At 35.9% G+C, this 26909-nt stretch overlaps 3 protein-coding genes across 5 annotated transcripts in view; all 3 read right to left on the bottom strand.

Moving 5' to 3' along the window:
- ankib1a (ankyrin repeat and IBR domain containing 1a) overlaps positions 1-9368 on the bottom strand; it is a 33401-nt gene extending 24033 nt beyond the window's left edge. For both annotated transcript variants that reach the window (XM_051872445.1, XM_051872446.1), the window contains exons 1-2: positions 9142-9368; positions 3632-3911 (exon numbers count right to left, since the gene is read on the bottom strand). In XM_051872445.1, coding sequence (XP_051728405.1) covers positions 3632-3819 — 188 coding nt within the window. In that variant the 5' untranslated portion in view covers positions 3820-3911; positions 9142-9368. The remainder of the gene's footprint in view (positions 1-3631; positions 3912-9141) is intronic.
- A 2674-nt stretch (positions 9369-12042) lies between these two features.
- Positions 12043-20793, bottom strand: lypla2 (lysophospholipase 2). 2 transcript variants are annotated; one of them, XM_051872462.1, is made up of 10 exons: positions 20681-20793; positions 18505-18597; positions 17544-17575; positions 17389-17454; positions 17207-17254; positions 16193-16263; positions 15882-15955; positions 15694-15795; positions 14513-14689; positions 12043-13750 (listed from the first exon to the last, which is right to left on the bottom strand). In XM_051872462.1, the coding sequence occupies exons 2-10, from the start codon at positions 18580-18582 to the stop codon at positions 13700-13702; spliced, it is 699 nt and encodes a 232-aa protein (XP_051728422.1). In that variant the 5' UTR covers positions 18583-18597; positions 20681-20793; the 3' UTR covers positions 12043-13699. The 2 variants fall into 2 exon arrangements, with proteins under 2 accessions (XP_051728422.1, XP_051728423.1); XM_051872463.1 differs by lacking the exon at positions 20681-20793 and adding an exon at positions 18713-18736.
- A 778-nt stretch (positions 20794-21571) lies between these two features.
- pithd1 (PITH (C-terminal proteasome-interacting domain of thioredoxin-like) domain containing 1) lies at positions 21572-26597 on the bottom strand. The gene is made up of 6 exons (XM_051872464.1): positions 26212-26597; positions 25981-26024; positions 25762-25839; positions 22791-22895; positions 22599-22707; positions 21572-22419 (listed from the first exon to the last, which is right to left on the bottom strand). Exons 1-6 carry the CDS (start codon positions 26410-26412, stop codon positions 22318-22320), a joined length of 639 nt encoding a protein of 212 aa, XP_051728424.1. The 5' UTR covers positions 26413-26597; the 3' UTR covers positions 21572-22317.
- Positions 26598-26909: the final 312 nt, after the last annotated feature.

The raw sequence follows: 26909 nt of genomic DNA, 5'->3' as shown, positions 1-26909 counted from the left end.
ATAGAATTTTTGAGCTTGCAAGCTCAAATCTGATTGGCTGACTTTAAGCAACTTCAAAGAACAGTCTGCCTGGAAACAAAGTTGTGTTTACATATCGGTTTATATACACTGTAAAACGTGAATAAGTTGGCAAACATCAAAGTTATGAAATTCAAAGTTTAAGTAAGCAGAACTGGCAGATTTTTATTTTGTACTCATACATTTTAATTGTTATTAAATTGAAATATTTGAGTAAACTAATTCATACGCTTAACTTAAAATGATCACGTAATCTCAACATAAACATTTTTATTAGTGGAAAATTAGCTAGCTATAACAAGCTAATTCAGAAAATGCTAACTTGCTAGCATGTTAGCAATAGCATGGAATAGCACTTGATCAATGAGAACAGCAATATAAAACATTTAATATACCTGTTCTCAAAGCAAGTCACATGCACCACTTGCCACCATGATGGTAACACTCCCAAAACACGACTAAATTAGTTTAAAGGGTTAGTTCACCCAAAAATGAAAATTCTGTCATTTATTACTCACGCTCGTGCCGTTTTACACCCGTAAGACCTTCGTTCATCTTCGGAACACAAATTGAGATATTTTTGTTGAAATCCGATGGCTCAGTGAGGCCTGCATAGGAAGCAATGACATTTCCTCTCTCAAGATCCATTAATGTCCTAAAAACATATTTAAATCAGTTCATGTGAGTACAGTGGTTCAATATTAATATTATAAAGCGACGAGAATATTTTTGGTGCGCCAAAAAAAAAAACGATTGAAGCAGTGTTTTGAAATCGGCCATCACTAAATAAGTCGTTATTTTGTTTTTTTTGGCGCACCAAAAATATTCTCTTCGCTTTATAATATTAATATTGAACCGCTGTACTCACATGAACTGATTTAAATATTTTTTTAGTACCTTTATGGATCTTGAGAGAGGAAATGTCATTGCTGGCTATGCAGGCCTCACTGAGCCATCGGATTTAAACAAAAATATCTTAATTTGTGTTCCGAAGATCAACGAAGGTCTTACGGGTGTAAAACGGCACGAGGGTGAGTAATAAATGACAGAATTTTCATTTTTGGGTGAACTAACCCTTTAACAAAACATTAATCGCTACTAAATCTCCCACTTAACATTAATCTTACACAAAAAAACATTATATAACACTTCATTTTAACATTCACTCTCCCTTTCGAATGCCATGGGCAAAGCATTCTGGGAAATAGAAATCCCAGTCCAGTTTCAGTTAAACTTAAGTTCGTCTAAATTAAAAGAAATGAATTCATAAAACTCAAAACAATGAAACAGTTCAGTTTACTTAAAATATATCAGTTCTGTGAACTTGAAAGAAAAAGAAAGTTCTACATACTCATAAAAGTCAATTTGACTGAACTAATTTGTTTAATTTAAGTTTGTCCTACTCAAACTAATTAATTATTTTGAGTGTTAGGGTTTACAGAGTAGCCTGTACTTTCGAGAAATGAATAATAATAAGATTAAACAAAGTTTGCCAAGTTAATGACATCAAATCTTAAAAATATATATAGTGTCTGCAGCAAGTAATCTAGATATTCACAAGCAGAACTGTACAATCTGCTTGCTTTTGTGAGTTGTGTCTTTGATAAATGAGTATTGAATAAATTAGGACAGGCTGAAATACTAATCAGTGCATGCAACCATTTGTGGAGAATGCAGAGCGATTTTTTCCCCCCGTTCCAGCCTATTATTGTGGTATGATCTGTAAATCTGCACACAAACATCACAGTAGAATGAACTAAATAAACTGTGGTTGGTCCCTTTATGTGTTAATCAGATACTCTTTTTCTTTCTATGTAGGCCAGAATAAGATGGTTAAAATTATGGTGTTTCAAAAGTAAAGTTATGCCCAGTATTATTATTGTTAACTAAAACTATTTAAAAATTACTGTTAATTGAAATCAGGCTCTGAAATTATCGAGGTTGCTAGTAGTGTGCTCCAAAGGGCTATAAAATGAAAAGTGGAAAGTGAAAAGGAAAGAGGAGGGACAGAGAGTCCTCAGTAGCCAGCTGTCCTAGCTGGTAATTACCAACAATTTTCTCAGAGGGGTGCATTAACTACATTAAGGCAGAGTTGGCCTCATGGCTCCAAGTGGTCTTGACTCAAATACCAAACAGTGGAATTCAACAACCATGCAAAAATAACCTTGCGTTGCACAAAAACGCTGCAGGCTCTAGGTCTTGTCTGTTAGGGGGAAAGTTATTCAGTGTTTTTTGTTCTCCCTAAAGCAACAACCCTACAAACCCTGCTGTGCTGTTAAGGTAGATATACTGTTTGGGTTTCCCTATGACATGAATACAAGTCTAACAGTCTTAATCCTCAGTGTTAGGCTGCATATTGATATTAAATGGGTTCATGTTTTCTCCTGACACATAAACTAACATTCAAAAGTTTGGGATCAGTAAGATTGTTTTACATTTTTGGAAAAACTCTCTTATGCTTTCATTTTAAAAAGGTGTTTTCTTTTGTAACATATTTTAAAATGTAATTTATTCCCGTGAATTTTCAGCATCTTCAGTGTCTCATGATCTTTCAGAAATCACATTTCCACAAAAATGCGATACATTTTTATAGGATTCTTTGATGAATATAAAAGAACAGAATTTATATGAAATAGAAATGTTTTGTAACATTATAAATGTCTTTACTGTCACTTCTGATCTGTGCCTAATAAAAATTAAAAATATAAATGTGAGATTTACTCAACTTCACATAATCATAAATAAAATAATTTAGTTATTTATAATCTTATTTAATAAATAATAATAATAATATTAAATTTAATAATAACAGTTCTTCTAAAAATGTAAGGATTTGCTTAAAAATGGTGTCAAACTCACTCTGGCATTAAAGGGGCTATTTGTAAGAATTTTCATGTTTTAATCATTTTTTGTGATATGTAACGAAACTTAATAAACAAGACCTTCCCTGACTTCCTAGGTTGTGAACGAACGAAACAAATGCTACAATGTTCAGGATAAAGCCGAAAGAGCCATTCTGTAATGTCAATGTGTCACGCAAAGAAAATTGATAAATTTAAACTATAGTCTCACATAGCCAGATCTACATAGTCTACATGCTCAAATATATACTTTATAATCAAAATAAAGTATGACCTTATATCTCGACATGCTGGTGAATTGCAGAGCTGGTGCAAACATATCCATATCACTATAATCAGATGCTTTCTTAACTGCTGTTTTCTCACCGCTGTCAATTTTTGTTGTGTGTCTATTTTGTTATTGAGAGGAAAGCGTGCAGCACATATTTACATATTCATCTAAAAGTCGCTCTTAGCTGTTCGTTAACAACAGTATATCGCTGCAAAGATATTTCTAACTTCTTTTAACTTCTAAGCAAAGAACAAAAAAGAACTTTGCTGCGAGTATATCGGGGCACTGAATCACATTTAGTCTGTTGTACGTTACGTGTGCACAAGTGCTGCTGCAGTTCACTTAATGACCACCGGTGTCGCTCATAACAAGGGTTTCTGAATTCTACATATAGCCCCTTTAAAATTTAAGGTGAACAATTACAACTTGCCCATGGATGCTAATGCTTGTATTTCGGTGCCCATTCATTCGAAGCTCTTACCTGATGAGGCGCGTCATGGCATGGCGTGAGGCGTAGTGCAGGGGTGTGTTGTGTTGATAGGGCTCCCCATAAGATGCGTTGGGCTCTAGAGCCTCTTTAAATTGGGGGTTACTGTCATAGAGTTGACAAGCTAGGCCTTCATCTCCACTGATAAGTGCTTTACGGAATTTGGTGGAGGTATTTCCCATGGCGGGAGTTGGAGTGGGAGCCGCAGAGCGGCCCACATTCAGTTTTCAGCACTCAGCCAGTGCGAGAGTGGACGGGCCGCATACCGCAAGTCCTGTAAACACACCAACATGGTCACAGTCATTGCCTGCAATCTGTTATTCATGGTGTTACATCATCATGGGATGTAAAATCAATGTGTAAAAATCAACAGCACCATTTTGCAATCTTTACTTAAAAATATGACATCAGACAATCAGGTTTTTGCTACATTATCTCTTCGCCCACTACTAGTCCATTACCTTCACCTCATAGCTTGAATAGTTTTAGGCTTAAAGCTGAAGAGCCACAAACATCCAAATGGAAATGCAAAATTAATTAGCTTATTTTTTTAACACCATATCAGCAAAGGCTATATATCCATGGCAATCTCAAAAGTAATACAATTTAAAATACTCATAATAACAATAAGATTTCAATTAATTGTATATATATTCATTTAACAATAATACCTCCACAAACAAAAATATAAAATAAATAAATTAACAACTATAATAATTAGGGGTACAATGGATCACAAATCTGACGGCTTGGATCATATTACGAATTTTGAGTCACGGATCGGATCATTTTTCAGATCAGCCAAAAAAAAGGATGGAAGGCAAATATTACTTTGCTTTCCGATTATTACTTAAAGAACATTTTAAGTAGTTCGATACCATAGCTTTCTCAACTGTCTACGTTCACTTAACTTAAAACGCCCAATAATAATAATAATACAAATAATAATAATGTTATATAAAATATTTCAATTTGATTTTTCTAACATTTTCCCAAGAGAGAGCTTTTTAAAAATGATTAATGTACTTTCTGAATAAAACATTGCCTAATATCATTTTAAGCAGGACATTTCAAACAAATATGTATTACAGTCAAGCAAGACTTACACACAAAAAAAAAAACAAAGGTACTGTAAATCTTCCCCTTTCCAATAAATATACATGGGTAAGTCTTGTGTGACCAAATCGACATCTCAAATGAAAACAATGGTTAGGTCCTTAGGACTTTAGGTCTTTATTTAAATGGATGCACTTTATATAATTTATTATGGACACATTCATCCCATTCCATTTGCCTGGAAATGAAAATTCTTAAAATCATTAAAAAAAAAAAAAAAATCATTTTCCTTGTCCGTCATTGGTCAGCCTTACAGACAGCCCCAGCCAATACTTCAATTATTGGTTGAGATAACATTACTGTTTGTCACAATCAGATCAATGAAATGATCTTTCTGAACTCTGAACTGAATCCATGAACTTTTCTTGACAGGTGACTTAGTTGATTGATGAAATCGACTGTGGGGGGAGTTTGTGCTCAACTGGTTTGGGGGAAAAAAAACAAGCAAATGTCTTGATATTGTCAAAGCCCTTTTACAAAGTCTTGATATTATTTGTGGGCTCTACTAGATTAGGTTTTCAAAAAACATTATTTTTCATATACTTGACATTGTTGCAGCTCCTCTCTTCCCAGTCTGTCAGCAACACTCGCTGCGTCCGAAATTGAATACTTCTCTACTATATAGTACGTGAAAAACAGTATGCGAACAGAGTAGTATGTCTGAATTCATAGTATTCGAAAAACAGTAGGCGAAAAGTACCTGGATGTCCTACTACTTCCGGCGAGATTCTGAAGTGTGCATACGATGGACACTTTATTATCCCATGAGGCCACAGGAGAGGATTTGTGAATGGAGTTGAAGGGACGTAACTGACGCTGGTAGGTCATGTGACAGTAACAACATAGCAGATGTAGTATGTCCGAATTCATTCATACTACACGCATTCGTACTATATATAACATACTTTTTCAGTGGTCCTGAAGTAAATTTAAATTCAACTCTGTTTAGTTCCTGTCTCTATGAAGACCCTCCTTCTGAAAGCACAATGTGCTCTGATTGGTCGGCTGGACCAGTGTGTTGTGATTGGTCAAGTGCTTCAAGCATGTTTGGGAAATGTCCCGCCCCTTACCATAACCGTGACTTTAAACACTACTAACTCAACCAGGTCCCGCCGCTTTATTTTGCATATGCCTTTGGCGGGAATTATTTAAATGAGGAATACTGTGACGTGTTTGTTCCCGGAAGAAACTCAAGACTACAATGGAGGCGTTTCAGGGAGTTCAGAAACAGTGACACTGATATAGAGAATAACTCCCGCTGGAGGGACTTTGTAAATTGCAGACCTTTTTCATGCCCAAACAGCAACATTACACACTAAAGAAAGTTGAAAAAGTAAAACAAAAAAGAAAAAGAATAGGACGCCTTTAACTAGAGCACTGAAACATGTCCGTCTAGCACATTTACATGGAAAAACAAAACAAACAAAAAAGTGTTCTGTGTGAATGGCCCCTTATTGGCATTTCTGCTTTAGATCATATTAAACAGTAAAACAGCTTCAGCTTTAAATATAACTCACACAAAGCTACTGTACTTTTGTGGGAAAAATAAACAAGCTACTATCCAACTCACGTAACTATCTTGTGAAAATCCCTAACGTAACAAAACCAGTCTGCTTCACAACATGCTAATTTGCATATGACCACATTGTGCAAATAACAATCTTGCAAAGGGGCCCTTATCTGATCTAATCGTTACACTTTTTTCAAAACATTTACATCAGATAAAACTGCAGTGACTCTTTTTGGAAGAAAAAAAAATAAAACATGTTCAAGCACACTGAAAAAAGAAACCTTTATAAAAGATTACATGACCTAAGGGATCTATAATGTTTCATCAGCAAAACAACCAGCATCATGTCATGCTCTAATAAATCGACTTGAGAGGGTTGTGGGTGAGCAGAGAGTGGCAGCAGGTGCACTGATCGGGCATGAGCGAGTGGGAGCTGGGCATTCAACCCACTTTTTAGGTCATTCTGTCTGCTCTGTTGTTCTTTTCCACATCATTTCACATCTCACTCGCATTCAAACGTCTGTGGAGTTAGATTAGAAACAATGCACATTTCAAACCTCAGAAGGAACACTATAAATGCACTCTGGTCTTGTGGTCGAACGGTTCATTTTCAGGTGGGACGTCTGAGAATGCAGAACAGATGAATTAAGAGCAGCACTTGGCAGGCACACAAAGAGAGGGAAACGTTTCAGTTCCACAAGCTTCCCCCACACTAGAGCTCAATCATTAAACATACTGTGTGTCCATTAATGGTAAAACTCCATTTGCATTCATTTTACAGGCTGTGGGCTACTTTTCAAACAATGCAGGCTTTGTGTTAAAAAGATGATCCTCCTTCACTTTTAACAATGTCTGAAACTCCAGGCTAATTAATTACCATGGCCAACAAGCATGCAGTAACCTGACATTTAAAGTGACAGTACCATACCTGTATGAATGTCTTTTTTGCATGGAAGACCAAAGGAGGACTGACAGTCTCATTTAATGGTCACACTTTATACTAGGAGGCCTTATGTATATACTTATTAAAATACACTTATTACGTACATACACATTGGTCATTGTGATTACATTTAAAGTACTTGCATTTAATTAACATTTGTAGCTACACTGTTAAAGGTAGTGTAGGCAATTTATAAACACTTTTTGTTATACTGATTGAAACTCTCTTCACATCCTGATAGCAATCAATAATAGAAGTGGTCTAAATATTAAAACAAGTACATATATCTTCTGTGGAAATCTCCGGACCAAAAAAACGTTCATCCAATCATTTCATTTGGTCGGATTTATACGTCAAAGCTATCAACGCCGAAATTAATCTGCAGCAGTCAAACGGTACAAGTAAAAGCTTTGTAACTTGTTTACGTTCATTATTATTGTAATGGCATGTGCTTTGAGGCAATTTAAAGCGGTCTCTCATCTCGTGAAGCTTTGCAGACTCTGTTCTATGCGTTCATGTGTTTTGAAGGAGGCGTGGCTTTGCAGAGCGCTCCGAAGGGAGGTTGGGATCTAATGGTGTGTGCACACCAAAAGCGAATTTAATTATTTGCGCAAGTAGATTGCATACAAAGTCAATGCAAAGATGCAAACAGACGCGAATTCACACCAGGCAACACGTATGACACTAATTGGTGCGTGATTTCCACAAATGCACGATATTCACTTCTTCCGCGCAAGTTGAAAAATCATGAAGAGTTTATTGACACATCAAGTTTGACAGTTCCTGGAGAAGATGGTGAAATTCACAGAGTTGTGTGCACCTCTGGATGCCGCTGTGAACCCAGGCACGTCGGCGTTTGGCTTTCCGGCGTATTTGGGACTCCCACAACATGGTTGATGACGGAAAAAATGGCAGAAAGAAATGTTGTTTTTTTTTGAGGTGCGTGAAGACACTCCTCATCGCGCAATGTTTTTATTCGCACGACTAACACGAAAAACAAGTAATCCCGCAAGTAATGCGATGCTTCGCTTTTGATGTGCACACACCATAATGCTTTCAAAGTTAGCTTGCTATTGCTAGTCTCTCCGAAATTGCCTACCCTACCTTTAACTTTACTCCTAACCATAACTCAACCCTTGACTCCTAATCTTACTCTTAAACACCAAACCATACCTCAAACTTATTAGCAGTAATTGTGGGAATTTTCCAGAACAACATGTAGTTACACAGAAAATCCTTAGTCTTGTAGGTGTTAGTACACAGTAGTTAAGGTAATCTGATATAAAGTGTAAACTAATACATTTTTTTCCATTCAATGAAAGTGAATGGTGACATGGCTGATAAGCTGCACAACATCTCCTTTGTGTTCTTCAGAAGAAAGAAAGTCATACGGGTTGGAACAGCATGAGGGTTAGTAAATAATGACATAATCCACCCTTTGAGTGAACTACTCCTTTATAAACACATAAAACAGAACACATAAACTGTTTATAGATTACTTGTGGTTTCTAAAAGAAAGCAATTACTTACAATATCCCAACAGCCACAAAAGCCTGAGTATGAAGATTAATGCTGCATTCTAGCTCTGTGAATTGCTTACTTGTTTTCAGTGGTGGTGGAGTGGGTTTCTCTCCGTCAGAGAAATTTCTCATGAAGCATCTGTAACAACTGTCTAGGGATTAAACCAAAGCTCTGAAACTCTGGCTGTAGTTTTTCAAGGATGCATTTACTGTGTTGACAGCTGATCAGCTTCATCAGTTCATCAATACCGGTCTATGACTGACAGACCGCTTGCGTTAGCGCTATCTAACAACAAACACATGTTTGATAAAGCAGAGCTTTAATTTTCCACACACCTAAGCTGGTCAAGCGGAGATTTCGACACCAAGGCGCGTTGATATAAGCGATCAACATACAAAACAATCATACACGTACCTCATCACTGATTTGGACGTATCCATTAAGCGTTGACACATCAAATGACCAGAGCAAGCGGCTTGTCAAAAGTTTATATAAACATTGTTATCAGGCAGCAGACCTTCGATCATGTTAGCGATTATGTAAAAAGAAATGATAAAGAACTGTATAATCATAGGGGTGGTGCTCGTGGCTGTGTTTGCTGGTCATGCTCTCATTTCATAGGACAATAATCTGCGTTTCCTTCGCGCTGTTAACGGCAGATGAAGGACCGAGTTTAAGAGCGACTTACCGCCACCTACCGCAAAGGATGAGGCACTTTGTATATTTACATTAAAAATGTTTTACACACAAATAAATTAATTTTTCAACAACATTTTAATGTTTTACATCATATACACTCACATGAGATGAAGAAGCCGGTCATATCAGTAGCCTAATAAATAGTTTTATTTATTTTTTTTAATTAAATAAACAATTATGGAGGCCCAAATCTTAAGAAATTATGAATAAAAAATTAATTAATAACTTGAAAAAAAAATACAATTAATTTAGTCCTGAATTTATTTTATTCATATATATTTATTGTGTTTATTATATGTATTGTATTATTTTTTATTTTTTTATTTTCTGTATTCGTTTTTAACGTAAGTGTTTATATTTATTTATGTATTTAAAAATTAAATATTGTATATTTATTAATTATTTATTTTATTTTACTTGTATTTTCTATTTGATTTATTTTAACTTTATTTTCATTCTGTATAACTATATGTTATGTATTTTCATTTATTTTCACATGAAATTAGCATAGTTTGCATTTTCATTTATAGTTCACAACTCTGTGCAAAATACATCATTACCTTTAGACTCCTCACGCAGAAGAAAAATTTGGTCACTGGAATAAATGGGTAAAATAACAGATTTAACATAATTGGCTCATTTGCGCCACCTAAAGGAACATTTTATATCGACTCCAAATTCAGTCTTCGCGCTCTGAGTGATTTTGAGGAACTGAACCAATCGGGCTATTTTGAAATTTAGAGAGATGTTATGTAACGCATTGCATCGATGTCATGCATTTGTCAGATGATTTAGATAAAATACAGAGCATTTCCCTTTAAATGAAAGCAGTTTTGAAGGGGCACATTTTCGTTTGATCACGCTTTGATTTCAGCACTATTTCAAGCAGCAAGTCAAAACGGGTCATCTGCTCCAGCTGGATCACTTTGGACCTCATTTACTATATAAAATGAGAAATAAATAAAAGATTTTCTTTGGTTTATTACTGGAGAATCTTTAAAGACCCCTGTGGTGAAAATCAAGATTTTAAATTGTTTATGTGGTGTTTTTAATACGCTTTAAGACAAACCATGTGCAAATTCATATGTCAACACCATTGCTGAGTATTTTCTCCTTAAAAACTGCAGTGAAAAAAGACAAACCCGCGGTTTGAAATCGCTGGTGTCAGTGACGTCACAAACTACCCTCTAACCAATCATGTCAACGTGCCGGTGGACTTTAGCATATTATTAACAGCGAACTAGCAGGGGAGTCTCGAGAGAAGCCAGGTTATCCCGGTATATTTTTCTGTTGATATGATATTAATCATATTAATTAACATTATGTGTCCGATATTGTAAAGAGCGGTAGCGTTTACCTCAGTAAGTTGACCGAGTGGATCTCTGAGCTGGCGTAAGCGAGTGGAGGCGGGGCTAATTTGCATATTCATTGATCCGCGTATATTAAAGGGGTGGTTGATTATGATTTCACTTTTTTAACTTTAAATAGTTAGTGTGTAATGTTGCTGTTTGAGCATAAACAACATCTGCAAAGTTACGACGCTCAAAGTTCAAAGCAAAGGGAGATATTTTCTTTTACAGAATTTCCTGTTTAAGGACTACAACAAACGGCTGGTAGGGACTACAACGAGCTTCTTCCCAGGTTGGTGACATCACTAACCCTAAAATTTACTTAAACCCTGCCCTCGAGAACACACAACAAAGGGGGTGAGGCCATGTTATTGAAATACAGTATGTAACACAAATGCAATAGCATGTCATAAAAGCAACATAAGTTATAACCGTAATTAAACTAAACTATACCTGTTATATCTTCATGCAGCATATAATCTCTGGCTGTGTAGGCATCTTACAACAGTTCCCACACGAGCGATTTATAGATTATCATGACAGAATATGCTAATCAATGACTTTAAGATAGTTAACTCCACATCAGCTACATAAATTTATCCACTAACCATTCAGAAAGCTTCCTGTTGGATTCTACATGTCACTTCTTCCTGAGTCTCTCCATCATTGTCCGACTCCGGTTTGAACATAAAAGGCTGAACAGTTTCTGATATTTTCAGTGAGTCTGCTAACACGAGCTCTTTAAACTCCGCCCTCTTCTTGAGAGCAGCAGCTCATTTGAATTTAAAGGGACACACACAAACGGAGCGTTTTTGCTCACCCTCAAAAAGTAACAAATTTAACATGCTATAAAAATGATCTGTGGGGTACTTTGAGCTAAAACTTCACATACACACTCTGGGGACATCAGATTTATTTTATATCTTGTAAAAGTAGCATTATATGACCCCTTTAAATGAGGCAAGGGTGTAGAGTTACATTCAAGCTATTTTAAGGCATGAAGACATTTTTTTTTCACAGGAAAAAACGTTTAAATAGGTCATTTTGGTGATCAAAGATGAGTTTTAAGGGATAATATTATTGACTACAGGAGCTGACTCATACACATTCTCATTAAACCTGTTACACCCTTTGGTCTATTTGCTTGCCTCCTCTTAGGAAAACAAAAGGAGAGACAATGTGTGCAACGTACATGACCATACTATGATGCCGTGGATGGAGGTCAACCATGCTTTGACATTATCAATAAAACACAGTGCTGCATTGCTGTGATTTGCATCATTTATTATTTCACATACAGGTGTTTTGGGAAAGTTTCTGAAGAACCAATTGTCCCTCAGTACACTTAAAATAAAAAGACAACGACAACGAAACTTGACAGAAGAAAAAAACCCAGCAACAAAATACAACTCAGGTGAACATAAACTTATAAGTTCACTGTAAAACCCAAAGATATTGCCCGTTTCTGCTGACCCGCTTGTGCCTGGCATGCCCATGATTCATACAATTAACATTCAAGCCACAGGGCATATAGGAAACCTGTCTGAAGCTCAGAAATGATTCTAACTAATAATAAGGAATAATGCCAATTATAAAAGAGGGGATCATATAGCAGTTATGAAAACATGGAAGTCAAATGGACTTAGATAGAAGATAAAATAACACTGAAATAATATATTGAAGAACATCTATTTTAGATTAAAAAAGCAACATTCACTACTTTGCAAACAACTGGTTTAGAGATATCATCACACATTTTAATAATCCATTTTCAAATGTATACAAGCAAACTGACTATAGCATCCACGTTTGCAAACTCATATTTCAATTTTAATAGCTAATCAAGGTTACCTCATAATCCTTTAATATCAGCAGGCTTAATCCGCTGCATAACTGTGACCTTCCATCTTTTGTTAATAGGTCGTTTCAGTAAACAATACTTTTATGCATTATTATGGAACCTGAAATATATATACATATGCCATCTGAGACCCCAGAACACTTGAATGTGTTTGGTCACGTGGGTGGAGGATGGTGTGGTTATGAGGTGAACAGGGAATTAGGGAGGATTTGGGAAGCTATTTTGGAAAATATTATCGGCCCCGTCTGGAGTGACTCACTTTCTTATTATGTCAAGAGCTTAGTATCATTGATTATTTTACAGTAAGATACTCAGATCTAAAGCTGGTTATGTGCGTTTTTTGTAAAAGGTTTATTTTAAATAAGCTTATTATACAAGTAGTTGCATTGCGTAAGTAAATCACCTAATTTTGCATATAGACTTGGTGTCAGATTTCTTATTCCATGAAAAACAAGGCATACCGGAAGATTCAAATGAGTAGTTTATTTGCTAAAACAAACAAACAAAAGTATGAGTTGCAGCATCCCGACGAAGCCCCACTGCAGACATGCACCATGAGACCAGCATGCAGAGCAGCGTGACGCGAGTCACTCCAGACAGCACCGGCTCTCACTAACTTCCTCCACCACCACAGATTTGCAGCATCTGAACTGTCTCCCAAGTTCTGCTACAGAGCCGTCTAGAAAAATGTTACCTTTCCCGCCTTGCTTGAGAGAAAGAGACTGATACTGAGATACTGGGAAACGGATTTAATGCTTACAGGAATGTATGATAAAAGTTAATGAGTCTCCCTTAAAGTAAAGAGCAAGGTTTCATGGGATACTATTGTATGTACGGATGCCAAATGTTGTCACTAATAATAATATCACTTTTTTAATGAGGTATGAAATTACAAAGAAAGGCGTGAGATGACGTGGTGTTGCATGTTCACAGTATGTACAACTGAATGTTCATGCGCATGTATGGTTCGTGTTGTAGGGGATCATGGCTGTTTCCTGTGAGAGAATGGCAGGTCGGAGGTGAGAGGTCAGTGTCTAAGGGTCACAGTGAGTTATGGTTGAGGTCAGACTCGGGGCAACTGCTTTTCAATGAATTCCTTCACAGCAGACATCTCCTGTAAAGCCAATCAGAGAGTAGTATGAGAGTTAGAACAAATAAAAACTACTGTACAACATCGAAGATAATATTTTGCATGATTTCAGTTCAGACCTCATCCTGTTACACATGGAGTGTCCTATTAAAAGGTTAGTTCACCCAAAAATGAAAATTCTGTCATTAATTACTCACCCTCATGTCTTTCATCTTCGAAACACAAATTAAGATATTTTTGATGAAATCCGAGTGGTATATGACTCGTCTTTAGTACCTTTCTGGACCTTGAAAGTGGTGATTATATTGCTGTCTATGGACGAGTCATATACCTCTTAGATTTCATCAAAAATATCTTCATTTGTGTTCCGAAGATGAACGAAGGTCTTACGGGTGTGGAATGACATGAGGGTGAGTAATTAATGACAGAATTTTCATTTTTGGGTGAACTAACCCTTTAAGAACAGGAGTTTGCTTCTAAATCTTAGCAATATTTACACTACTGTTTAACAGTTTGGGGTAGGTAAGTTTTTTTTCAAGAAATTAATACATTTATTCAGCAAGGACACATTAAATTGATCAAAAGACAATAAATGAAAAGACAACTAGTATAAAGACATTTACAATGTCTGTTTCAAATAAATGGTTTTCTTTTGCACTTTCTACTCATCAGAAAATGTTTCACAGTTTCCACAAAAATATGAAGCAGCGCAACTGTTCTTAATGAATTTGCACATGGTAAAATGAGTTAAACTGAGGTTTCTGCGAACGCTACAGAAAGTCTGACCTGAGGACAGGAGCTATGCATGAGACCCGGGTAGCTGCGGAAGGTGACATTCTGTGGAGAGACAATGGTCTTGAGCTTCTCTGCTGTCATGGCCCCGAACTGCACCGGGATCATGGGATCCATCTCGCCATGACACTGCAGAATGGGAGTGCCCTTGTTTCCACTCCCACTTGCAGCCTAATGGAGAAAAAAGCAGATACATATTGGATTATATATATTAGGGCTGGGCACTGACATAAACTTAAAGATTCGAAATCAATTCACGAGCGTACGATTTTGAAATTAAATTCAGATTTCGATTCAATACTGATTAATTTGGATATATATCATGTAGCCTACATTACATGTCTGATTTGTAGACAAACATTTAAAATTGCACATAAGGCCGTTTTTATAATAATAACTTTTTAATGACAATTATGTTTCTACTCCAATTCGCTTTTTGAAATATAAACATTTAAACAGTGGCTGTCATTTAACTTGTTTTCATGACTGATTATTCAAACATATTAAATATTGAAGATTAGGGTTAACTAATAATATAAAGAATATAGTGCATATATTTAGCAAAATGCACCTCTCTAGAGTTTTTAATTAACTAAATATCAAGCTATGTAAATTGAATGGCTTTCCTGAGGTAAATATAACTAAGTGACAAGATGTTTTATCGACGAATTTCCATGGTTTAAACACTGATTGAGCGATTACATGAAACATATTTCAGTGAGTTGTACTGTTTATTTCAACATACTTTCTGATGTTCATTCATGTTTATTTCATGCTATAACTAGTAGTAAAGAGGAAGAGATGATCCGTTCACATGCGCTTCGCTTGAACTGAGGCGCTTTATTTATTATTTGAATTTCAATATAAAATTGACAGAATTTGTTTCATATCAAAAGTAACAAAACACAAAGCTTATTGCAATTTATTGGATGGGAGGCGCGCTACAAATAATGTTTAGTGAATTTTTGTTCACGCATCACCTGAAAACAGCCATAGACCTATTTTTGGGATTTAAGAATGAATATCAGTTCATCAAAATGACAATCAATCAATTAAATCGAGAAATTGATATTTTTACCCCAGCCCTAATATTATATTATATATATACATACATATATATACACACATACACACACATTCTCACACAAACTCCAACACTGCTGACTGTCTCGTACCTGTGGGAAAGTCTTGTGAAGTGGAAGCCAACAACTAAGTCCAATAACACCCGCTAGTTGCTGCTGAGAGGTCAGAGCGGTGTAGAGAGACAGAGCTCCACCCTGAACATCAGACAACACAGGAACTGAAGATCATCTGCAGTCAGCGATTTAAATGATAGTACAAACTTTCAGGATGGATCACTTACCTGAGAGAAGCCACCAAGAATAATACGATTGGATGGTATACCATTCTTTACCTCGTGATCAATGATGGCCTTTACTGTTGAAGAGAGGGAGCGGTCTATATTTAGTGCCACATAATCAAATTTCAGCATATAACAATATTCTCTCACATTACATGTCTCCCTCATAAACTTGATGCGTTTCTTCATGTGGTCTTACATTCGCTGACACAGACTAAGCCAATTTTTGGATGTTTTCAAGTCATGGACAGCTTATGCTGTATTCAGGAAACTGCTCCAATGTGAATGTGTGTCCAAAAACAAATTTTGCTCACCGTTCTCTGCTGCTTTCTTAATCCCTGCTTCATCCTCTGGGGCTTCTGGGCTTAAGCCCATCAGGTCAAACCTGAAAAGAAAAAAAATTAGACAAGAATTAAAGGGGCAATCCATAACTCCAAAAGTGTGAGTCCACTAGTGAAAATGCTTTTATTTAGTATTTTATTAATACAGTTTCCCCCTTTTTATATTATATTATCTAAAACTATTAAAAACATTTCTGTTAATTGAAATAAATATTAGTTTAAACTAATTTATTTAAACTAAATGAAAATTATAAACTGGAATAAGTTTAAGTTGAAGAGCTAAAATTATTAACTGAAGATAAATGAAAACTAAAACTGAAATAAAAATAAACCTAAATATTTTTAAAAAATAAAAAAAAAATGACAAAAGCACATAATGAAATTACTAAAAATTACAATGAAAACTAAAAATATAAAAATAAATGTTAATTTAATAATTATTAATAAAACTATAAAACTAAAATAAAAACTAAAATAACACTGATTATATTAAATAGTCATATATGCTCATCAAGGCTGCATTTATGTAATAAAAAATACAGTAAAAACATTTAACATTGTGAAATATTACTTTTTAAAAAGCTGGTTTCTATTTTAATGTATTTTAAAATGTATTCTTGTGATTGCAAAGCTGATTATTGTATTATATTATATTATATTATATTATATATTACTTAAAATAACAATTGGAGTATGACAACTGAAACATTTAACATGACTTTCAGAATGTCGTAGTATTTGGTTTACTCCTTCCTTTTTTAACCACAAGTATGTAACATCTGTACAAAGAGTCACATGATCAATGTCACATTGATTAAATGGCCTAGAATAGTACAGAATCTGAAATCATACATACCTTTTGTTTTACATTTTTCAAAATCATCAAACATTGTTCACTTTCAGGTTTAAATTATATTTTATATCCTCACATCACTTTTAAATAAATATACTAGAATGTTAATGTTATGCGCAGCAGAGGCAACTTACCATGAGGGCATGGTCATCTTCATGTTCAGCGTTACAGGGATTCGGGGTCTAGAGTCAGAAAGTATGACAGACTCATTTGCAATAAACTACACAAAGAAACTAAAGTGAAACTAACAATAGTTCTTTGTTGCACAACAACCAATGCATCTAAAATGTTTTGCAATTCACAGTCTGTCACTTACGCGTGTGGGCAGATGTATTTGACGTACGGCAGTCTGATAGACATCATGGAATCAGCCCAGCCGTGTCTATAAGAAGTAACACGACAGGGTTATTTCCATGCAGGATGAGGGGCATTAAAAGATCCTGCAACAGGCAGGTAATGAACAGGACTTACCCTGTGTCACCCAAGCCATGAAGGAAGATCACCTGCAAAGTTAACAGAATATGATGTGAAACTAATCTCTGCAAAAGCCCAAAAGAGGCCCGATTTCCTGTGTTCGATGCTGACTCTTGGTTATTTTATATGAAGATACCATCTCAATAGCAAGCTTGAGTTTTCTGTGAATCTATTTGCCTTTTTCTTCCAATAAAGGCGGCAGCAGATAGACTTTAAAGGCATAGTTCACCCAAAAATGAAAATTCTGTCTTCATTAACTCACCCTCACGTCGTTCCAAACCCATAAGATATTTGAAACGCATATGAAGATATTTGTAATGAAACCTGAGAGGTTTCTGTCCCTCTTGTGAAAGTCCAGCTAACCAAAACTTAAACTCATCCAAAAAGGTCATAAAGATGTTGTGAAATGAATCCATATGAATTGAACAGTTTAATCCAAGTCTTGTGAAGAGATATGTTCACTTCATATGCTGAACAGATTTAATTTAGGCTTTTATTCACATGTAAACACACATACATAGAGAAAATCACATATGCTAAACATGTCACAGCACATTTTGAGCATCCGTGTTTCCCAAGCTCTATATATGTGCGTCGATCATTGTTTAGATGTAAATAAAAGTCTAAATGAAATCTGTTTATCATATAAAGCGATCGTGTCTCTTTAGAAGACTTGGATTAAACAACTCGATTCATATAGACTTGTTTTATGACCTTTTTGGAGTTTTGGTTACCTGGAAACCTCTCAGATTTAATTAAAAATTATGTGTGTTCTGAAGAAGATGAACCAAAGTCTTATGGGTTTGGAATAACATGAGGATGAGTAAATGATGAGAGAATTTTTATTTTCAGGTGAGCTAACCCTACGAGGAAACTGATTTGGTATATTTGAAGCCTGTGTAATGCTAATCACTTGGGCAACTTTAGGTTTTAGTTAATGATTGGACCGGTCTCTCACCACAGCCGTCTCCTTCTCCGTCCCGGACACCGTCACGGCTTCAGCGAGCAGAGGTACAGACATATTGTTGCCACACATACAATGTGAGGAGTGCTTTTAGAAAAATACAAAAACAACAAGTTCAAAAGCAAATCAGTACAACATGTTTATGCAAAATTCAAAGGCCCAGGCAATTAATATTGGATAAATGGTTATTAAAGATACAAACCAGCGATTTTAGAAAGAAACTGTCAGCAGGCTGCAGAATGATTAACAAAAGTTGGTTTAATTACCAGTGTTGTTAAAGGATTAGTTCACTTCAGAATTAAAACTTCCTGATAATTTACTCACCCCCGTGTCATCCAAGATGTTTATGTCTTTTTTTCTTCAGTCAAAAAGAAATTAAGGTTTTTGAGGAAAACATTCCAGTATTTTTCTCCATATAGTGGACTTCAACAGGGACCAACGGGTTGAAGGTCCAAATGTCAGTTTCAGTGCAGCTTCAAAGGGCTCTACACGATCCCAGACGAGGAATAAGGGTCTTATCTAGTGAAATGATCGGTCATTTTCTAAAAAAAAAAAAAAAATTATATACTTTTTAATCACAAATGTTCGTCTTGCACTGCTCTGCGATGCGCCACGCATTACATAATCACACTGGAAAGGTCAAGCGTGAAGTATCTCATTTTCTCCTCCAACTTCAAAATCATCCGACATCGTTGTTTTACCTTTTTTTGTAAAGGCCACTTTGTAAACACTTGCTTGGTACTTCTGCCTAATTGTGTGACCTTTCCAACATGATTACGTAATGCGTGGCGCATCGCAGAGCAGTGCAAGACAAGCATTTGTGGTTAAAAAGTATATAATTAAATGTTTTTTATAAAATGGCCGATCGTTTCTCTAAATAAGACCCTTATTCCTCATCTGGGATCGTTTAGAGCCCTTTGAAGCTGCACTGAAACTGACATTTGGACCTTCAACCCGTTGGTCCCTGTTGAAGTCCACTATATGGAGAAAAATCCTGGAATTTTTTCCTTAAAAACTTCAATTTCTTTTCGACTGAAGAAAGAAAGACATAAACATCTTGGATGACACGGGGGTGAGTAAATTATCAGGAAATTTTAATTCTGAAGTGAACTTATCATTTAAAGTCATTTTAACTAGCAATTCATGCCCATCTAAAAGTAAAAGTGCTCTACCGAAATCTAGACGAGGGAAAGAAAAAGTGAAAAATTACAGGGTAATTTAGCCTACTGGATAAGCGCCGACACTTATGTTAATCATACACAGAGATCTTCATTTTCTACTGATGGCTGTGCAGATCACAAGTTTGTACTTGCAGACGTTCCCAGAAAACGGTTTCTAATGAAGTCTAAATGAAAACCACGGGTCCCTGTTTTCCTGGAACCACATGACAGTGCTTAGAAATCAAATCTTGACAGCTGCATGAGGCAAAACACTCCAGTTTAATGGTTTCATTAGTGGCCTGGGTGACCCACAAGTTTAAGCCTGGAGTGTTTCAAACAAACACTTGAATGAACTCCGTGGTTTTATGGGTTCAGTCTGTCTTCCTGGACTTTAGTAATGCATATGTTATCAAATACTTCTATTAAACCACCTGCTAATGATATCCCCACTAAACACAAGAAGAAATGACTTTCCCCTAATGAAAGTGCATGGTGTTCTTATGCATCACCAGTTTGAGCGCTTGTTACACAATGGCTTATTGATGCACATTAACAAATGACTGTATTGATCATCTCTAATGCGATCCTTCGCGTGAATACCACGATTATATATTCAGAAAAAATAGGAACAGGGATGGGCAGTGAAAACAATAGAGAAACGGATGAAGCACAGCTCGTTTTTTTCAGCCTGTCAGAATCAAGCACAGGATACATGTATAAATAAAGCCGCTAGGTCGCTTCATTAATACTCGAGCGACATGATCGCAGTTAGGCAGCTTAATCCTGTTCCGCCTGTATTATTGTCTCAATGAATCCCCAGCCTCATAGATGGAGCTATCTGGATCTCTCTACCCCCGCGATTAAGCCCACTATTACGCTGCTCAGCGGCAAGCTTGCGCCTTTATAGCGATCGATAAAGCCAAGGCCAGGGGGTAGACTAAATTTGAGGGTTCAGACAGAAAAAAAGCAGATATAAACAGCGGCCCACTGCTACAAATTTATTGACTCACCGCTTGCTAGCCCAGGTCACAACGGAACTTCCGCTCCTTCTGCCGGAGAGGGGCGGAGACACGGCGTCGTGATGTCATCGCCGTTGTTCAACCGCGTGAGCTTAAATTTTACAAAGGCAGCGATTTGTAGCTAGTAAAATATTTTGTAAGTGTAAGGCCAAAATTCCAGTTCTAATTATTTATGAAGCACATAATGAAACAACAGTGTTGATGACTACAATATACTGAAAGAATAAAAGTAAAATTTAAAAACCATTCGGGAAAAATCCTAAGAACAATACCTACGGCAACAATACCTCGTGACTCATACATGATCAAAAGCTAATGTAAAAAAAAAAAAAAAAATGTTTTTAAATGTCTCTTAAAGGGACAGTTCGCCCAAAAATGAAAAATCTGTCATCGTTTACTCCCCCTCAAGTTGTTCCAAACCTGTATAAATTTCTTTGTTCTGCTGTACACAAAGGAAGATATTTAGAAGAATATTTGTAACCAGGCAGATCTCACCCCCATTGACTGCCACAGTATTTTTTTTTCCTACTAGGGGGCGAGATCTGCTTGGTTACAAACATTCTTCCAAATATCTTTCATTGCGTACAGCAGAACAAAGAAATATACACAGGTTTGGAACAACTTGAGGGTGAATAAACGATGACAGATTTTTCATTTTTGGGTGAACTATCCCTTTAAACTCACAAAATGTAATACTACTAATGCAAATTATTTTATGGATTGTGAAATTTGCAGTGCAAGCAGATTTTGTGACACTAAATAAAGCAAAGCACAAAACAAGTTTTAAGTCTTATATACATTTGTTTTTTATAAAATAAAAAAAAAATTAAACAACTATTTATTTGTTGGAAATCTTTTAAATAACCACAACAGACCATAAAGCTATTTTAAACATTGTAATATTTAGCACATCACGGTTGCACTTGCAACAAACATTTTAAGCTAAGAAAAGCCTTAGTAATAATTCTAAACAAAATATCATTATGGGTTTTCTTAACTTATCAGTGGTTTGTTTTACAGCAACACACTGTTATGCATAAGTGAGGAGAAATGGATTTAAAGAGATGGATGCTCAAAATTTGCTGCTCCTGTCACATTTATTTGTGGAAAAACCCATGAATTGAGATTGTATGTTTATGAACTAACAGCATTGTTGTTATAAAATATGCATGATGTTATGAAATGCCAAAAGTGGTTGAAATTAACCAGGAAGATTTCTTATTAAACAAACTGCATGAATCCATCAATATTAAACACTTCGAGGACCCAATTAGAACACATTTTCCTAAATGGTTTTTAATCTCTCATTTGACCCAAAGCAATTATGCAAAAGAAATATTAAATGGATGAGTACGATATTGCAAAACCAAACTGAGAACAAACTTTCCACTAGATTTTTAAAGAACAGACTTCTTGCATGGCTCATCTGTTCTGTTATTTGAAGCACACGGTGTTTATTTGACATAAGCATACATTCAGTAATTATGCTTATATAGTTTAATATTTATTGGCACATTTGCAGATGAACAAACGCTCCTAAATAAATCTGTTCATCTCACCATTATCAAAACTCATGCACACTTTTATAGTTTCACGCAGCACGCGTGAGCTTCTCTTTCCTCCATTTGTCATGATATGAACTGTGTCTGGGGCGTGATGCTCTCCACTTTGTGATCTGCTGGATTGGCTGCTGCTTCATAGTTGCAGATTGTCACCTCATGTCTGTGAGCCTGAAAGAGGGATAAAAAGATGCTAGACGAAAGATTTTTTTATCCTATTTTTCTTTCTAAGGTGAAACATATTTATTGAAACAGCAACACTAGTGTAATATTGTAATATGGTGCATTTTCAACCAGTTATTAATAGTGATGATGGAACTGGTATTGTTATAGCAGGATCCAGTACTAACCTGAGTGAATTCTCCCCGCAGACCAATGTAATACACACGAGTGGATTCTGCCCCAAAGTTTCGAGATATGTGGATAGATAAGTGCTCCACATTGGAGAATCTCGCAATCCTATATAAAATGTTGGGGGTGGTCAACATAGAGGATGTATAATTAATGTGCTTGAGCATGTTAACATACTTAAAATAGCTTACTTGGTTGGATACTCAAGCTCAGCAAGCGGATCCCGGTTTAGACGAAAGGCTTGTTCTGGCTCTCTGCTTGTATCATCAAATGACATTTGTGGTATGTTCTTGAACCTGCTCAAAAAGCACCCAGTTGCAACACGTATTCATGTAAATTGTAAATGCATAATCCATATGTGACGCTGCAAGAGCAAACTCAGTCTCATTTCAGCTCGGTGTGTTTTTACGATGCAACAGACACTGTAAAGAATATCTAAATATTTGCAAAGCTCCATAAAAGCAAGTGTTTATAAAATTGTTTTTGCACTTTATTATCATTATTTACATCTGTTAAACAAATCTAACACAACAGGCACAAAACTACACTCCTGGGAAAAAAATAAAACTGTGCCAAGCCAAAAATGGCAAAATATTTAGTGGTCTTTTAATGGTCTTAAGCATTTTAATCACAAATCACTGGTTAGCGAGAACTGCACAAATACTGTAGATAAAGTAACTTAGCATGGAATAACCTTCCCTTTTGTTTTCTGTAACCCCTTAAAAAGGCAGGACGTTTGCCATTATATATTTAAAATAATAATATCTTATTCTAAATTGTAGTTTTCATATTTGTAGTTTTCTGATTTTCAAGACAAATGACAGAGGAACAGTAACTTATTAATTCGCAACCATATTTTCAGACTCATAAGGCATGTTCAGACATTTATTTTGAAACAGCAATGAAAATGAAAAACCTTGTTCTTTTTTGTATGTCTTTTACGTGTTTGTTAAAGGTTGAATTCAAACTAAATACTGCCATTCTGCCCATACTATTTCTGAATAGGATGTCAGTTTCATAAATTGTATAAAAATTATAGAAATAAATGGTTTAGGTCACTGAAACCATAGGCTATATGGAAATGGAAGAGTCCTTATGTGGTCACCAATGGAGCCTGGACGGTCTCTAGTGGAAAAGTTTGGTACTGCGCCCAAACAAAATCTTACTGAAAGCTCAATTTTGAAATTTGAAACAACTTGATTAGATTTTAGATTTTGGTTTTGATTTTCTTGTAGTTTTAGAGTAAAACAGTTTTGTAAAATATATATTTTACATAAATTATAAGAAATCATATTTTTACATTTTACATTTTCCTAAACTAAAACTTAAATAACTTTTTTTTTTTCATTTCACTTTCATAATTTTTCTTCACTTCACTTCTGCCAAGTGTCCCCTTTATAAGGAGACCAAACTTAAGTCTGTGCTCAAAAGTATTCAAGATTTAAAAATTTAAGTTGGGGACTGTTCCCCAAAAATGGGATTGACAGTTTTGCATGTTAAAGTTGTGTGGGTAAACCTGCAGGGAGCTTTTTACAGAACAAAAAGATGGCTTCAAACAGTTCTTAAGTAGCTGAAAAATGTCTCCCAGTTCGTTTGAGTTTAATGTGAGATCAAATATTCACTATAGGGTTCAAATCTGGACTCTGACCAGGCCAAAACTTGTTCTCAAGCCACTTCTTGGTTGTCTTTGCAGTTTGAGCAGGAGCATTGTCTTGTTGAAAACATCTGATCATTCCTCTTTACATAACTTTTAATTTGTGGGAAGCAAGCCATTCTGCAATATTCTCCTGTACTCCAAAGCAATAAATGACTTTTCACAATGAAATAGCTAAAAAGGCTCCCCAGACAATGATGCCTCTTCTCTTCATGCTTCACTTATTATTATATTTCTCAGCAGATTTTCGAAGATGACGCTTTGGAGCATCACCTTGCAACTCATGTTTCATTGTGATTCATCACTCCACACACAACTTCCCATATTCTTCCAAAAACTTCATTCTGTCTTTGAGGTTTTTCCTGAGACAGCAATGGCTTTTTAAAGGATTAGTTCACTTAAGAATTTAAATGTCCTGATAATTTACTCACCCTCATGTCATCCAAGATATTTATGTCTTTCTTTTTTTAGCTGAAAAGAAATTAAGGTTTTTGAGGAAAACATTCCAGGATTTTTCTCCATATAGTGGACTTCAACAGGGACCAACGGGTTGAAGGTCCAAACTGCAGTTTCAGTGCAGCTTCAAAGGGCTCTACATGATCCCAGACGAGGAATAAGAGTCTTATCTAGTGAAACGATCAGTCATTTTCTTAAAAAAAAAAAAAAAAAAACAGATTTATATACTTTTTAACCACAAATGCTCATCTTGCACTGCTCTGCGATGTGCCATGCATTACATAATCACGTTGGAAAGGTCACGCATGACATAGGCAGAAGTACCGCGGTAGGGCGAAAAACTCCATCTCATTTTCTCCTCCAACCTTTTTTTTTTTGTAAAGGCCATTTGACGTAGTCTTTGCACGTTCGCTTCGTAGACACTGGATCGGTACTTCTGCCACCTTTCCAACATGATTACATAATGCGTGGCGCATCGCAGAGCAGCGCAAGACGAGCATTTGTGGTTAAAAGTATATACATTTTTATTTGTTTTTAGAAAAATCACCAATTATTTCGCTAGATAAGACCCTTATTCCTCATCTGGGATCGTGTAGAGCATTTTGAAGCTGCGCTGAAACTGCAATTTGGACCTTCAACCCGTTGGTCCCTGTTAAAGTCCACTATATGGAGAAAAATCCTGGAATGTTTTCCTCAAAAACCTTCATTTCTTTTCGACTGAAGAAAGAAAGACATAAACATCTTGGATGACATGTGGGTGAGTAAATTATCAGGAAATTTTAATTCTGAAGTGAACTAATCCTTTAAGTAGTGCATTTGTTTAAATTTAGCTAATTTCCTGAGCAATAATTTGTGGTTAAGACAATTAAAAGCCCAATTTTTGCCCAGGAATGTATTTTACAGTTTATAAAATTGAGTGTTGCAACTGCACATATTAATATTCTTAAAACAAACTGCTAAGCAAGTTGCAACACTCATTCGTGTAAATTGTAGTTGCATTATCCATATGTGAGGCTGCAAGAGGTCTCACTTCACAATGAGAGCAAACTCACAGTCTCATTTCAGCTGGGTGTGACTCATCATCTTCTCCAGCAATAATGATCCCTTTCAGCTTCACGCTACCTGTAAACCTGCAGATTTAAGCATGTTCATGAACTGCACCCACATCTGCTGCCAAAGCATTTCTTACCCAGACAAATAATATTAAATAAAACAGAACAGAAATAGAAATGAGTCCAGGAGGATGAATGCTGTTGCTGTATAAATCTTACGGTATATTGAACAGAAGCTCCTCATCAGCATCACTTTCAACAAACTGAAAATAAAATGGGAGACATACATTAGAACAAACAGAATAGCAATATGATAATAAAACAGCCAGTGCATTTAATGTCTCTATTATTTTAGATAGATAGATAGATAGATAGATAGAATAACACAACATAACATGTATGGCTCTAAACTTGTTGTCAATCAAAAACTACTCTAGGTTAATTGCGTACCTTCGTCCTGTCAGTGCGTTGATCCCAAGGCTTGAACACCAGTTTACCGTCTCCATCTCGGCTCTCATTCAAGCACTGAAGCTTCTCGATATCAATACGTCTGTACAGCTCATATTCCACTCCTCGCTCTGCTGGCTCGTGTTCGCATTCACAGCAGCCGTGACTGTGTCCACCGCCGTGGCCGTGACCGTGTCCAGACATGGTGTGAACTTGCACTTCGGCAACGGAAAAAGTGGCAAAACACTCACAACTATGCTCAATGGAGAGATATGTGCGAGAGCTCGAGCCGCTTCTGTTACATATGCTGCTAAAATCGTACAGTTACACAGGTGGTAGAAGTGGCAAAGTAGACAACACGCAAATAAGAAAGGTGGAATGTGATTGGACCTTAAAAATTAAGGGAACCAATGAGGAGCAGAGTTTGGAGTCGCGTTATGGTGACGCAATGATCACTCCGCGTCTGCGCGTCACCGTAAATAAAGTGGAAACATAACAGTTTGTTCCTACAAATTAAAAGCGATTTAATTAAATGGAAAATTAATTATTTACTAACTCAAAAGCTGTTCCAAACCTCTATAACTTCAAAAATTAAATGTTATTTCGTTGTATAAGAAAAAAAAAAAAAAAGATTAAATTATCGATTTAGCCGCTAGCATCTTTTGTTCCACTGACGAAACATGACAACAAAAATTACGTTC

Source organism: Ctenopharyngodon idella, chromosome 19 (genome assembly GCF_019924925.1).
Source record: "Ctenopharyngodon idella isolate HZGC_01 chromosome 19, HZGC01, whole genome shotgun sequence".
Lineage (NCBI taxonomy): Eukaryota > Metazoa > Chordata > Actinopteri > Cypriniformes > Xenocyprididae > Ctenopharyngodon > Ctenopharyngodon idella.
This window is presented reverse-complemented; position numbering and strand designations above follow the sequence as displayed.

Coding starts and splice junctions, on each gene's coding strand:
- lypla2 (XM_051872462.1), bottom strand. CDS start 18,582: ATGTGTGGCAACAATATGTCTGTACCTCTGCTCGCTGAAGCCGTGACG. Junction 17,576..18,504: donor CGGAGAAGGAGACGGCTGTG/GTGAGAGACCGG, acceptor TTAACTTTGCAG/GTGATCTTCCTTCATGGCTT. Junction 16,264..17,206: donor AAGATGACCATGCCCTCATG/GTAAGTTGCCTC, acceptor TTTTCTTTTCAG/GTTTGACCTGATGGGCTTAA.
- pithd1 (XM_051872464.1), bottom strand. CDS start 26,412: ATGTCTGGACACGGTCACGGCCACGGCGGTGGACACAGTCACGGCTGC. Junction 26,025..26,211: donor AACGCACTGACAGGACGAAG/GTACGCAATTAA, acceptor TTTTATTTTCAG/TTTGTTGAAAGTGATGCTGA. Junction 25,840..25,980: donor GAGCTTCTGTTCAATATACC/GTAAGATTTATA, acceptor TTAAATCTGCAG/GTTTACAGGTAGCGTGAAGC.